The sequence below is a fragment of the Thamnophis elegans genome, chromosome 2, assembly GCF_009769535.1.
Source record: "Thamnophis elegans isolate rThaEle1 chromosome 2, rThaEle1.pri, whole genome shotgun sequence".
NCBI classification, from domain to species: Eukaryota; Metazoa; Chordata; class Lepidosauria; order Squamata; family Colubridae; genus Thamnophis; species Thamnophis elegans.
The window spans coordinates 170,425,778-170,438,243 of NC_045542.1; the positions used below are offsets into that span (position 1 = coordinate 170,425,778).

The 12,466-nt window shown below is 38.9% G+C and overlaps 1 protein-coding gene across 5 annotated transcripts in view; it reads left to right on the top strand.

Moving 5' to 3' along the window:
* Window positions 1-12,466, top strand: part of LOC116503328 (alpha-2-macroglobulin-like) — a 183,234-nt gene that overhangs the window by 68,250 nt on the left and 102,518 nt on the right. For 4 of the 5 annotated variants that reach the window (XM_032209667.1, XM_032209663.1, XM_032209666.1 and 1 more), the window contains exons 21-23: window positions 9,477-9,598; window positions 10,359-10,410; window positions 11,938-12,021. In XM_032209667.1, the coding sequence (XP_032065558.1) occupies window positions 9,477-9,598; window positions 10,359-10,410; window positions 11,938-12,021 (258 nt within the window). The remainder of the gene's footprint in view (window positions 1-9,476; window positions 9,599-10,358; window positions 10,411-11,937; window positions 12,022-12,466) is intronic. The other variant, XM_032209665.1, reaches the window with a different exon arrangement.

Sequence of the window (12,466 nt, forward strand, 5' to 3'; positions counted from 1 at the left end):
TAGTGAAATAGAATTAGTGCATCAGGTTGTGTTTCCTGCCTGATCTACCTAGTAAGGCTGACATGAGTCTTACAAGTCTGAAAGTTCAATTCTCCCGCTGCCTCCTTTAGAGCCCAAGAAATAGAGGCGTGATAGTAAACCAGTGGCGGGTTCAGGCGGTATGCCGTGGTACGGGCGTACTGGTGCCTATTTGAGGACCAGGTACCATTCCAGTACTGTGCTCTGGAGGGCCTACACTCCCGCCTGCTCTCCTTACCGGTATTTGAACTGTTCAGGGCTTCCGAGCATGCACACGGAGCATACGGCACCTGCGCGACGCTCCGTCAATCAGCTGGAGCATCACGGGTGGAAAGTATGCAGGTGCGCGCTGGTTGCAACAGGATCTGGAATCCATCACTGTAGTGAAGCAATGACGTGCCTGTTGGAATTGGCATGCAACTGTTGCCCATTGGTCTTCAGAGTTCTGGTGCGTGCATCAGGCAGCTGGTCTTCGCCCACGTGAGAGCATCGGAAACCGGAAGAGCAGTTTCCTGGCATGCATGCACGTGGTGGCCAGCTGGTCTTCATGTGCACATGCACATGAGAAACCAGAAGACCAGATGGCCATGGTACATCCATGCGCTGGGAAACTGAGCTTCCAGTTTCCCACACATGTGCATGTGCGTGCACACATTTTGGCACTTGATGCCTTTTTGGCATGCACATGCTCCCATTTCGGCACTTGATGCCAAAGAGGTTAGCCACCAATGCTATAGAGATTCTCTTCTGATCCTCTTGCTCTCCTCACTATCCAGCTGCAGGGTCTATTGTATCTTATCTGACCATTCCCCTTAGCAGGTTCTCTTTGCCCAATTTTTTCTTGGTTCTTTCTACGTACCCTTACTACATCATCACCATCATAGCAATAGAACTTAGACTTATATACTGCTTCCCAGTGTTTTGCAGCCCTCTCTAAGCGGTTTACAGAGTCAGCCTATTACCCCCAACAATTTTGGGTCCTCATTTTACCCACCTCGGAAGGATGGAAGGCTGAGTCAACCTTGACCTCATCTTCATTTTTATGAATCCCTCACCAAATCCCATCATTTGAAGTTGCATTATCATGAATTGCCAGTTCACATTATCAGAGGCCTTTTGAGCATCCTGAAATAACAATGCCATTTGCTTTTCTAGTTTTCAAGTTCAAAACAATTTGCATATTGTCTCTGATCTGTCTCTTGGGGAGAAATCCATTTTGGTGAATGTTTATAAATTCATTTAAAAGTCTCTTAATTCTTTCTGCCATTATTGATGCAAAAATTTTATAATCCACATTTAATAGTGAAATAAGGCTATAGTTCTTCACTTGTTGTGGATCTGACTCTTCTTTAGTATAAGCATTATATGCCTCCATCCATGTTTCTGGCATTTTTGCCTCCCTTAATAAGTCAATGAATAGTTCCAACATTACCTTGCTTAATACTTCTTTTTTTTTTTAAATTATTTTTATTTTTTGTTACACAGACAACAATGGGAAAGGGAGAGGATGGGGAAAAAAAGGGGGGGAGGGGAAACCCATCTTCACATACAATATGTCGTTTAATCACAGGTGCATCCCTACTAAGTTTATACATCCCGTATCTCTCTGTTGTATATTTAATAAGCACCACAATAAGCTAGGGTTTAAAAAAAATAAAAAAATAAAATAAAACAAGAAAAAAAAGGTGGGGGGAGGGGGGGGAGGCCAAAAAAGACAAAAAAAAGTCCAAAAAAAGGGGGGGGGGAGCCATCATCACATGCAGCATGTCGTTTGGTTACGGTTGTTTTAACATCTACATCTTCAAATAATATTTACCATCTCAGATATTTCCTCTAATGTAACTAAAGGCCTCATTTTCCTTCTACAATATATATTCAGTTAACATTAGCATTGTTTTCCCCCAGAGAATATACTTCTATTCATTGTTAACCTTGCATTTCATACCTTCAAACAGAGATCTTATTCCTTCATTGTTCAACAAGGCATCGCTGCCTATATATACCAGTTTTCATTTGTTCCCCTATTAGAATTGCCTTATCAGCAGCGAAATATCATTATAGTAAGTTCTTAACCTTATACATTATATCACCAGACCTTATATTAGTACTTCCTTATATCATTGTTGAATTATTTCACATCATAATTATATCATCATTTACTTTTTCCAATTAGGGCATAAGTGTATCATTTTTCATTTCCAAAATTTTGTTTTTTTCCCCTTAGCCATTGATAAAACAAGTCCCATATCTTATAAAATTGTTCATCCTCTTGCTCTCTAATTTCAAATGTCAATTTACTCATTTCGGCACAGTCCATTATTTTTCGAATGATTTCTTCCTCTTTTGGTATTGTTTCATTTTTCCAGTTTTTTGCAAATACAATTCTGGCTGCTGTTAACACATTTACAATCAAATATTTTTAGTCTTTGTTGTAGGTTTCTGGTAAAATTCCCAATAAAAAGACCTCTGGTTTAAAGTCTATTTGTTTGTGCATCATTTTCTCCAACCACATGTGGATTTTAGTCCAGTATCTTTTGGCTTCAGTGCAAGTCCACCACATGTAGTAGTATGAGCCAGGTATCTGGTGACATTTCCAACACTTTTCTGATTCTTGAACATTCTTGCGATTCTGGTCGGGGGTAGATGCCACCTGTAAAACATCTTATACAAGTTTTCTCTATATGTAGTAGACATTGTCATTTTATAATTTTGAGACCACAATTTCTGCCAATTCTCTAAATCAATCCCATACTTAAAATTTTTCCCCCAAGCAATCATAGTTTCTTTAACTTGTTCTTCATGCAATTTAAACTCCAATAAATATCCATATAGTTTTTTAATTACTTTTTCATCGGTACCTGTTAGAATTTTGTCTAGCTCAGTCATTTTATTATAGAGACCTTTAGTTTTTCTATCTTCATTATATCTAGATTGTATCTGTACATATGAATACCAGTTCATTTCCATCCCTTCTTGCTTCAACTCTTGACTAGATTTGAGCTCACCCTCTGTATTCAATAATTCTATATATCTAACTGTTTGTTCCTTTTTATGTATTATCGGATACGAGAATGCTTCAATTGTTGATGTCCAGACTGGAATTTTTAAATAATGTAATTTTTTAATCTTTTCCCAATTTAACAACAACGCCTCCCTTATATAATGTCTTCTAAAATAACCATGTGGTTTAGTTCCCTTATACCATAAGAAAGCATGCCATCCCAACAGCAAATCGTGACCTTCTACGTTCAATAATCTAGAGTTTTTTAATGATATCCACTTCTTAATCCACATCAGGTTTGCTGCCTGATAGTATAGCTCCCAATCGGGTAAACCAAAACCTCCTCTTGATCTAACATCTTGTAGTAATTTAAGCTTTATTCTAGCTTTTTTCCCTTGCCAAATAAATTTCAAAACTATTTTATTTAAGTCTAGAAAAAAATCCTTACCCAGTCTAATTGGGATTGTCTGAAACAGATATAGAATTCTAGGTAAAATGTTCATTTTAATTGTGGAAATTCTTCCCATCATTGATAAATGCAAGTTTTCCCATTTCTCCAAATCGATTGCTATTTGTCGTTTTAATCTGGTATAATTATCCTCTTTAAGAGTGCTACATCTAGGTGATAAATGTATCCCCAAATATTTAATCTTACTTGTGTTTTGGATCTGCAACATTTCTGACAACTGTTCCTTTTGTGTAGCTGGGATATTCTTTGTCATGATCTTTGTTTTATCTTTGTTTATTTTCAAGCCTGCTACTTCTCCATATTCCTCTATTCTTTCTAACAATTTGGGTGCGGTTTCTAATGGATCTTCAAGAATGAAAACTAAGTCGTCTGCGAACGCTTGCAGTTTATACTCTTCTCTCTTAATTTTCATTCCTCTTATTTCTTCTTCTTCTCTGATCTTTCTATTTAAGACCTCTAGTGTTAGGACAAAGAGTAGCGGTGATAGTGGGCGGCCTTGTCTTGTACCTCTCTTTATTTCAATCGGTTCTGTTAGTTCTCCATTTACCATTATCTTTGCTGCTTGTTTCTGGTATATCGTTCGTATACTTTGAGTGAATTTCTTGCCAAAGTTCATCTGCTCCAGTTGCAAAAACATAAACTGCCAATTCACATTATCAAAGGCCTTCTGCGCATCGAGGAACATCAGTGCCAATTGTTTTTCTGGGTGGGCCTCATAGTATTCCAAGGTATTCAAAATTATTCTCATATTGTCTTTGATTTGTCTTTTAGGTAAAAAGCCATTTTGATCTGAATGGATGAAGCCATTTAAGTATTTTTTAAGTCTCTCAGCTAGTATAGATGCAAATAGCTTGTAGTCTGAGTTTAATAAAGAAATTGGTCTATAATTCTTGATTTGTGTTAAATCAGTCTCTTCCTTGGGTAGTAATGTGATATACGCTTCTGACCATGACTTCGGTATTTGGTTCTCAGTCATCACTTCATTCATGACTTGTAGGAGTGGGAGGGTCAAAATTTCTTCAAATGTTCTGTAGAATTCCACGGGTAGGCCATCTGGTCCTGGGGCTTTCCCATTATTTTGTTTTTTAAGTGCCTCTGTTAGTTCCATCATTGTTATTTTTCTTTCTAACATTGTTCTAGTTTTATCTGGTACCTGGGGGAGATTGGCATCTTGTAAATACTTTTTGACTCGTCCCTCCTCCACCTTCTCTTGTTCATAGAGTTTAACGTAGTAGTCATGTATAATATTTTTTTTTCGGTATTTCCATATTGAATTTCTCCTTGCTTATCTCTTAGTTGAAGTATTTTCTTTGTTTCTCTCTCTTTTTTCATCTTATATGCTAACCACCTGCCTGGTTTGTTCGCATTTTCAAAATAATTCTGTTTGGCACCTTTAATTTTTTGTGCCAGTTCTTCCTTTTCTAATAGGTCCATTTTGTGTTTAATTATGTCCATTTTTATTTTAACATCTTTTTTTTGTGGTGCTCTCTGTAGGTCTCTTTCAAGTATTTTATAGTCATTGTCTAAAGCTTTATGCATTTGTCTTTTTTTTGAGTTTCTCTTCCTTGTGTAATCTATTGTCAAACCTCTGATAACAGCCTTCATTGTGTCCCAGAGATTCTGCAACGACGTATCTTCTTTCCTATTTTCTTTTAAAAAAAGGACTAGCTCTTTTTCCATTTTTTGTACAAACTCTTTTTCTTTCAATATAGTGTTATTTAGTGTCCATCTAGATCTTGCCCTTTGGCCTTTCCATTTAATTGAAATTGGATTGTGGTCCGCCCAGGTACTTGCTTCAATCTCAAATTCTTTTATGTTGGAGCTCAACTCCGCTGAGACCCATATCATATCTATTCTAGAGAATGAAGAATGTCTATTTGAGTAGAAGGTATATTGTTCTTTTTTAGCGTTTCTTTCTCTCCATATATCTTTTAAATTTAGTTCAACTGTCATCCTAAAAAAAGATTTCAGCAGAGGCTTCCTATTTAATTTTTTTGTTTTATGTGTTTTATAGTCCATATTTTGATTCACAATGCCATTAAAGTCTCCCATCATACAAATATCAGCATAGTCTAGTTCCAAAACTTTTTTGTGTAGTTTTTTGTAGAATTCATCTTGTTTTTCATTGGGGGCGTAGATTCCAATTAGGAGTGTCTTTTTGGTATCCATAATTTCCACCATCAAAATTCTTCCCTCTTCCTCTGCGTATACTACTTTTGTTGGGATGTTGCCTTTAATATAGAAGACCACTCCTCTTTTCTTACAATTTGCCAATGATGAAAACATTTTCCCAAGCTTTGGTTGAGTTATTAAATGTTCATATTTCTTTTGAATATGTACTTCTTGCAGACAAATTATGTCAAGTTGTAATTTCTCTAATTTATGGAATACTTTCTTCCTTTTAGTTACCGAATTGAGTCCATTAATGTTAATTGTAATCATTTTTCTTTCTTCCATGTTTATACTTTATATACAGGGTTTATCGCTCTAGTGGATCTAGGTTCTCGTTTTTCTTTGCGGCTCCCATTCCCTGTCTCCCCTTCTTTCTCACTTCCACCTACTGCTCCTTCTATTTTTTCGGTCGCGGTTACAGGTGGTTCCAGTATTTGTATCACTGCATCGTCTTTCCCGGCTTTCTCCGCCGTTTCTCTAAGGTATTCTTCGTAGAAAGCTTCTGCCTTCTCAGTTGTATCTATCCTGTGTCTTTGTCCTTGCCAAGTACATAATAAACCTTCCGGTATGAGCCATCTGTAGTTAACACCTTTTTTTATCAATGCTTTGGTCAGAAATTGATATTCTCTTCTCCTCTCTCTCACCTCTCTTGGGATTTGTTTGAGTACTACAATCTCCTTACCTTTATATTCTAATTTTCTATCTCTCATTTTCTGTAAGATTTGTGATTTAATTGTTTTCTTAGTAAATCTTACATGCACTTCCCTTGGGAGAGCATTTCTCATTGCATATCTTGTGTATACTCTAAAAGTCTCATCAATTGTTTCTTTTATTTGGTCCTGGGACATCCCCAGAACATCTATCAAAATATTTGAAATTATCTGAACTAAGTCCTCTCCTTTTTCTTCTTCTATGTTTTGAAATCTTAAAAAAAATTCAGACCTGTCCATCTCCCATCTTAATATTCCACTGCTCTCTCTTTCTACATCACTGAGTCTGATCTCTAGCTTTTCAGTTTTCTTCTCTCCTTCTTGAATCTTATTTTCAAATTTTTGAATCCTATTTTCGTATTTCAGCATCCAGTTGTGTATACTTTCTACTTTTCCTTCCATATTATCAACTTTTTGTACTATGCTTTGGTTTTGTTGTTCCATTGCCTCCATTTTTTTTACAAGGGTATCGTTTCCTGCTTGCATTTTCTGCATCATTTGTATAAGTATTTCAAAGTTGGCTTCCTTCTCTTTTTCCTGATGGGACATCGTCTGTGTTGTCCTATGGCCTCCCGCAGGTGAGGGGGCAGGGGTTGATGTAAAGCCAGAGGCAGCTGCTTTTCTACTCATAGCCAATTAGTATTAGAGGGTGGAGGGTTATAGGTATGGTGGATTAAGTACGTAAAGTACACAGAGGAGAGGGGGGGAGATAAGAAAAGGGGGAAAAGAGAAAGGGAAGGAAAAGAGAGAAGGGAGAGAAGAGGAAGGAAAGAAAAGGGAGCTTTTTTTTGTTTCAAAGATGAAGTGCAGTAAGAATGCAATAATATATATATATATAAATAAGAGAGTATGAAATAGTAAAAAAGAAAAGGAAGACACCCCCCCTCCAAAAAGGGGAGAAGGGGTGCTTCAGTTACAAGTGAGAAAAGAAAGAAGCAGAAAAAATGTAAATAGCCAAGAGGTGATCCAAAGGTTAAAAAGAATAATCCAAACAGAAAAGAAAAAAAAATGTAAAAGATCAAAAGGTCGATGGTGATGATCAAAAAAGAAAAACTCAATGTCGATTTCTCCACAGCCGGTAATATGAGAATGGTGTTGGGAGATGAAAGGATGCCAACAAGCTAAAACAAATGATTTTTTCCGGACTCTTTCCCCCCCCCCCTAAGATAAGAGTCTCTCCAAGGTCACTCTCAGCTTTGCTGTTTTATCTCACAGGTTCCCAGCTGCGTAAACACGTAAATCCAATGCATTACAGGGGGGATTTTAATAACAAAGTTCGAGTCCACAAGATGGCAGTGTTGGCTTGTAGTTTGTAGTTTATAGCTTGTTTTAGTCCGTTGTGGCGTTTGTTAATTACTAATTGTTAAAAAAAAAACATCAAAAGGGCTAAAAGGCAATGAAGAAAAACAAACAAGAAAAAAACCAGATCTTCAAAGCACTTTAAGTTTGAGATTTAGTGCCCCATTCAATTCAAAGTTAAAGGTATCGACAACAAAGAGAAGGAACGCAAAAAGCCGATTCAAATTACAGGAAAGTCCAGCCCGGCTTCCAGGAATTAAAAAAAAGGAACAGAAAAATAAACTTCCAAATGGCAAACATTTATCACCGCCGCTTTTCTCACTTATCAGCCTTATTTTAAACTAAGTTTCCAAATTTAGAGTGTTCTCTTTCCAACAAGAAAAAAGGATTTAAAACTCACATCAAACGACATGTTCATATTCAGCTCTCTCTCTGGGCCTTTGCAGTTGCAGTCGGCATCGAGCCGATCCGGAAGTCACTGGATTAGGAAGGCTTTCCTTAGGTTCCCAGAGATTTTGTGAACATCTCTGGGACCACTGGAGTTCCCCCCACGTCACTGTCTCTACGGGACAGCTTAGATTCAAACGAATCCTCCAAAAAAGACTCCGGTATAGATGGTCATTCAGGAAATGCCTGAAAGTCCGTCTTCTCACTGCTAAGCCCCCGCTTAATACTTCTTGTAGTGTTTGGTACAGTTCTGCTGATAATCCATCTGGTCCTGGTGTTTTCCCCTTCTTTTGCCTTTTGATGCCTTCTATTACCTCCATTATTGTAATTCTTTCTTCTAATGCCTTCTTAAATTTTTCTGGGATTTTGGTTATTCTGGTTTTCTCTAAATATTGTCCTATTTTCCCTTCTGGTACCCTCTCATGTTGATACAACTTATGGTAGAAATTCTCAATTATTTTTCTCTTTTTTCATTTAAATGTTGTATATTCCCTTCTCCATCCACCAATTGACTTATTAGCCTTTTTTCTCTTTCCTTTTTCATCTTGTAAGCCAGCCAACATCCTGGTTTATTTGCATTTTCAAAAAAGTTTTGTTTTGCTGATTTTATTTTATTTGCCAAGTCCTCATTTTCTATCAGGTTCAATTTATGTTTTTGTAGTTCCCTCATATTTTTTACTTTTTTACTTTTTTTATTTTGTGGATTTTTCTGCAGCTCCGTCTCCAAACTTTTGTACTCTGATTCCAACTTCTTTTGAGTTTGTCTGTTCTGCCTATTCTTTTTCCCTAAGTATGTCCTTACAAGGCCTCTGATATATGCTTTGCAAGTGTCCCATACGTTCTGTAATGATATGTCCTCCTTTCTATTTTCCTGGAAGAAATATGTCAATTCCTTTTCCATTTATTGCTGAAAACTTTTTTTTCAATATTCTTGGATTTAAAGTCCATTCCCCCCTTTTCCTCTGCCCCTTCCAAGTCATTGTTATTGGATTATGATCTGCTCATGTGCTTATATGTCTATGTTAATTGTTTTGAGAGTTAGTTTCAAAATTCTTTGAAAAAAAACCTTGACCTCATCTTTTAATGATTTCAATAATCAAAAAGATTAAGAGAGTTTGGGCAGCTGAATGCAGCTGAGCGTTTACTGGACGGATGCCCTCCCTGACACCAATGCGGAGTTCTTTTCAGCAGATATATTCTCATTATGCCCAGAGAGAGAAATATCTGCCTCTCCCTAGGTTTGAACTCATAGCCTCCTGATTGTGAGGTGAGAGCTGCACCTCTAGGCCACCACACCACTCACATACCATTACTACATAAAGGTAGCATATTGTAATGAGGTGAACCATTTTTGTTCCAGGGGAAATACACTTCAAAGCAAGCGCAGAGGCCGTGACCTCAAATCAGCTCTGTGGAAATGAAGTAGTGGAGGTGCCCAACGTTGGAAACAAAGAAACCGTGATCAAATCATTATTAGTTGAGGTATGTGGGATGCTTTAAACCCAGGCTGGGTAATGAGGGGACACAGACGTCTGGGTAAAGCAATATTGGATATCTGTGCTAAATGTCAGAGATGATTCTAAGGAAAATACCAACAGCCAACAATTTATCCCAGTTAGTAGAATTTCCCAGGCCAAGAAAAGAAGCTGTGAGATCACTTCTCTGAGCTCTGGAGTGCTGCTCCTTGGGAGAAGATCTGAAGGGATCTTGTTAGTGATCTATTTATCTCCCCCCGCTCTTTTTCGCTTTCTTCTCCTTTGGATTACGAATCTTACAATAGAAAACATGGCTGCTATAAGAAAGGCAACCAAAGTGGCAGAAATGGCTACAACAAAAAGGGGATCTTTTTAGAAAGCCAGCAAATGACAGAAAAAGGGAGGAGTCAAGGCTTTACATAAAAAGGGGTTTTATGACACTGACATCCCCGAGAATCTGCTGAAGACGTTACCTAGCCTGGCAATGAAAAGTTCGGAAAACAACCCACAAGCTCGGAGAACGAACCTTCACCCTCAGAAATCACCTTGTTCGGAAACAACACAAAGCAATTCTGTTTGAGCTTCCAGTGATATGAATTCTAAGTGCTCCCCTTGATGGTTCACCTCTCTTGTTAATTGTTTCAACTGCATTTCCTCTTGGTGCTCGTCTACTTAACTCAGACGTTGTGTCCACAGCGATTTTTCTAAATGACTCTAACACTCCCGTTCACCTTTCCCTTTTTCCTTCCCTTCCTGTTCCGGTGAAGCCTGAGGGAATCGAGAAAGAAGTGGTGTTCAACTCTCTTCTCTGTGCACCAGGTACATTGTGTCAAGGTTCCAAGTAATATATTGTCAGTCTAAAAAATGCAAGGCATCCATATCAGTGGTGGGTTCCTAACCGGTTTACTACCGGTTCGCTGACAGGACATTTTGTGCATTGCGGAACATACACAGTTGACTGAAAACTGTTCTGCGCATATGCAGAAACATGCCGGTGATGGCAGAAGAGACCGGGGAACCAGTTCGGGGGCATGGCAGGCCTGGGTCGCTGCTGGTTTCAGCAACCCAGGCCGCCATACCACTACCCGTTCGGCTGAACCAGGATGAACCGGTAGGAACCCACCAATGCTCCATCTTTCTCTTCAAATCTCTTTAAGGTAAAGGTTCCCCTCACACATATGTGCTAGTCGTTCCTGATGAGTTATGCTCATCTCCATTTCAAAGCCGAATAGCCAGCGCTGTCTAAAGACATCTCTATGGTCATGTGGCCGGCATGACTAAATGCCAAAGGTGCACGGAACACTGTTACCTTCTCACCAAAGTGGTCCTTATTTTTCTACTTTCATTTTTACATGCTTTTGAACTGTTAGGTTGGCAGAAGGCGGGACAAGTAATGGGAGCTCACCCCATTACGCAGCACTAGGGATTCGAACTGCCAACCTTTATGATCGACAAGCTCAATGTCTTAGTCTCTTTATTAGGAGCCTATTAAATTGGCAAGGTCTTGGTGTAATTCCGGCTCTGACCAAACCCCAGAATTACACCCAGTAGAAAGCAAAAGTTTGAACCTTCCTCCCTAGTCATATCCTCCCAATCTGCTCACAGTCCATCTGCCCAGTGGTTCAGCTATCTTCAGGCATATTCTTAGTTCCCACGGGGAAGAATGTCACCTAGCCATAACAACCATCCATATTTCCACAACCCCCCCTTCCTACTACTGAAATGTGGCGAGCCTGAAGCCCTGTTAAATCCGTTTGCAGAATATCTATAGAAAGCTTAGAAAAGTATAGGAAATGGCATGCCGGCCACATGATCACAGAGACATCTTCAGACGAAGAGTGCTGGCTCTTCGGCTTTGAAACGGAGATGAACACCACCCCCTAGAGTTGGGAACAACTAGCACATATGTGCGAGGAGAACCTTTACTTTTACCATACACATATGTCAGCTTAAGAATCGACAGTTCGCTCCTGTAGACACAGATTGTAACTTACTGTAAATGCTCTTTTTAGAAGAACCTCCTTCAAATGGAGATCACCACCTCCCCAACCCAGGCATTCATGAAAGCTAGATGAGAGGAAGGAGTGGTGGTGGTGGTGGTGGTGGTGGAAGATATAAATATTTGATTCCCGCTAAAATCAATTTGTCCCTCTCCGCACGTTCTAAGTTCTTCCTTAGGAAGGAGTGGGGGAAGGATATAAATATTGGAAGTGGTCTCTTGAACAATTTGATTCCTGCCAAAATCCTTATTGCAGCTTAACTTTCTAAGCAGAACGTGCACCAAGAGTCCAGTTAGGACAACAGTGCCAGGGACACCATGATCTAACTTCTGCTTCCCTTTTATAGAAGAACCCAAGTCCAAATCTTTCTTTCTGAGGTTACCGAAGAATGCTATAGAAGGCTCAGCAAGGGCCTCCTTTTGTGTGCTGGGTAAGTGAGATACCATGCTACACATTTTGGAAATTATTTCTGTCCTTACCACATAAGGTCCCTGGGTCAGTCTAGAAGCTGCTCCAATTCCATAGACAAGTAGTCCTTTACTAACTACAGTTTGTTTAGTGACGTTCGAAGTCACAACAGCATTGAAAAAAGTGAGGGATGATCCCTTTTCACACCTAGTGTAGCACCGTTACAGCATCCCTGTAGTCACGTGATCAAAATTCAAATGCTTGGCAACTGACTCATATTTATGACGGTTGCAGTGTCCCGGGGTCATGTGGTCACCTTTTGCAACCTTCTGACAAGAAAGTCAATGGGGAAGCCAGGTTCACTTAACAACTCGGTTACTAACTTAACAACTTCAGTGATTCACTTAACAACTGGGACAAGAAACTATCTCACTTAGCAATGGAAATTTTGGGGTCGATTGTGGTCA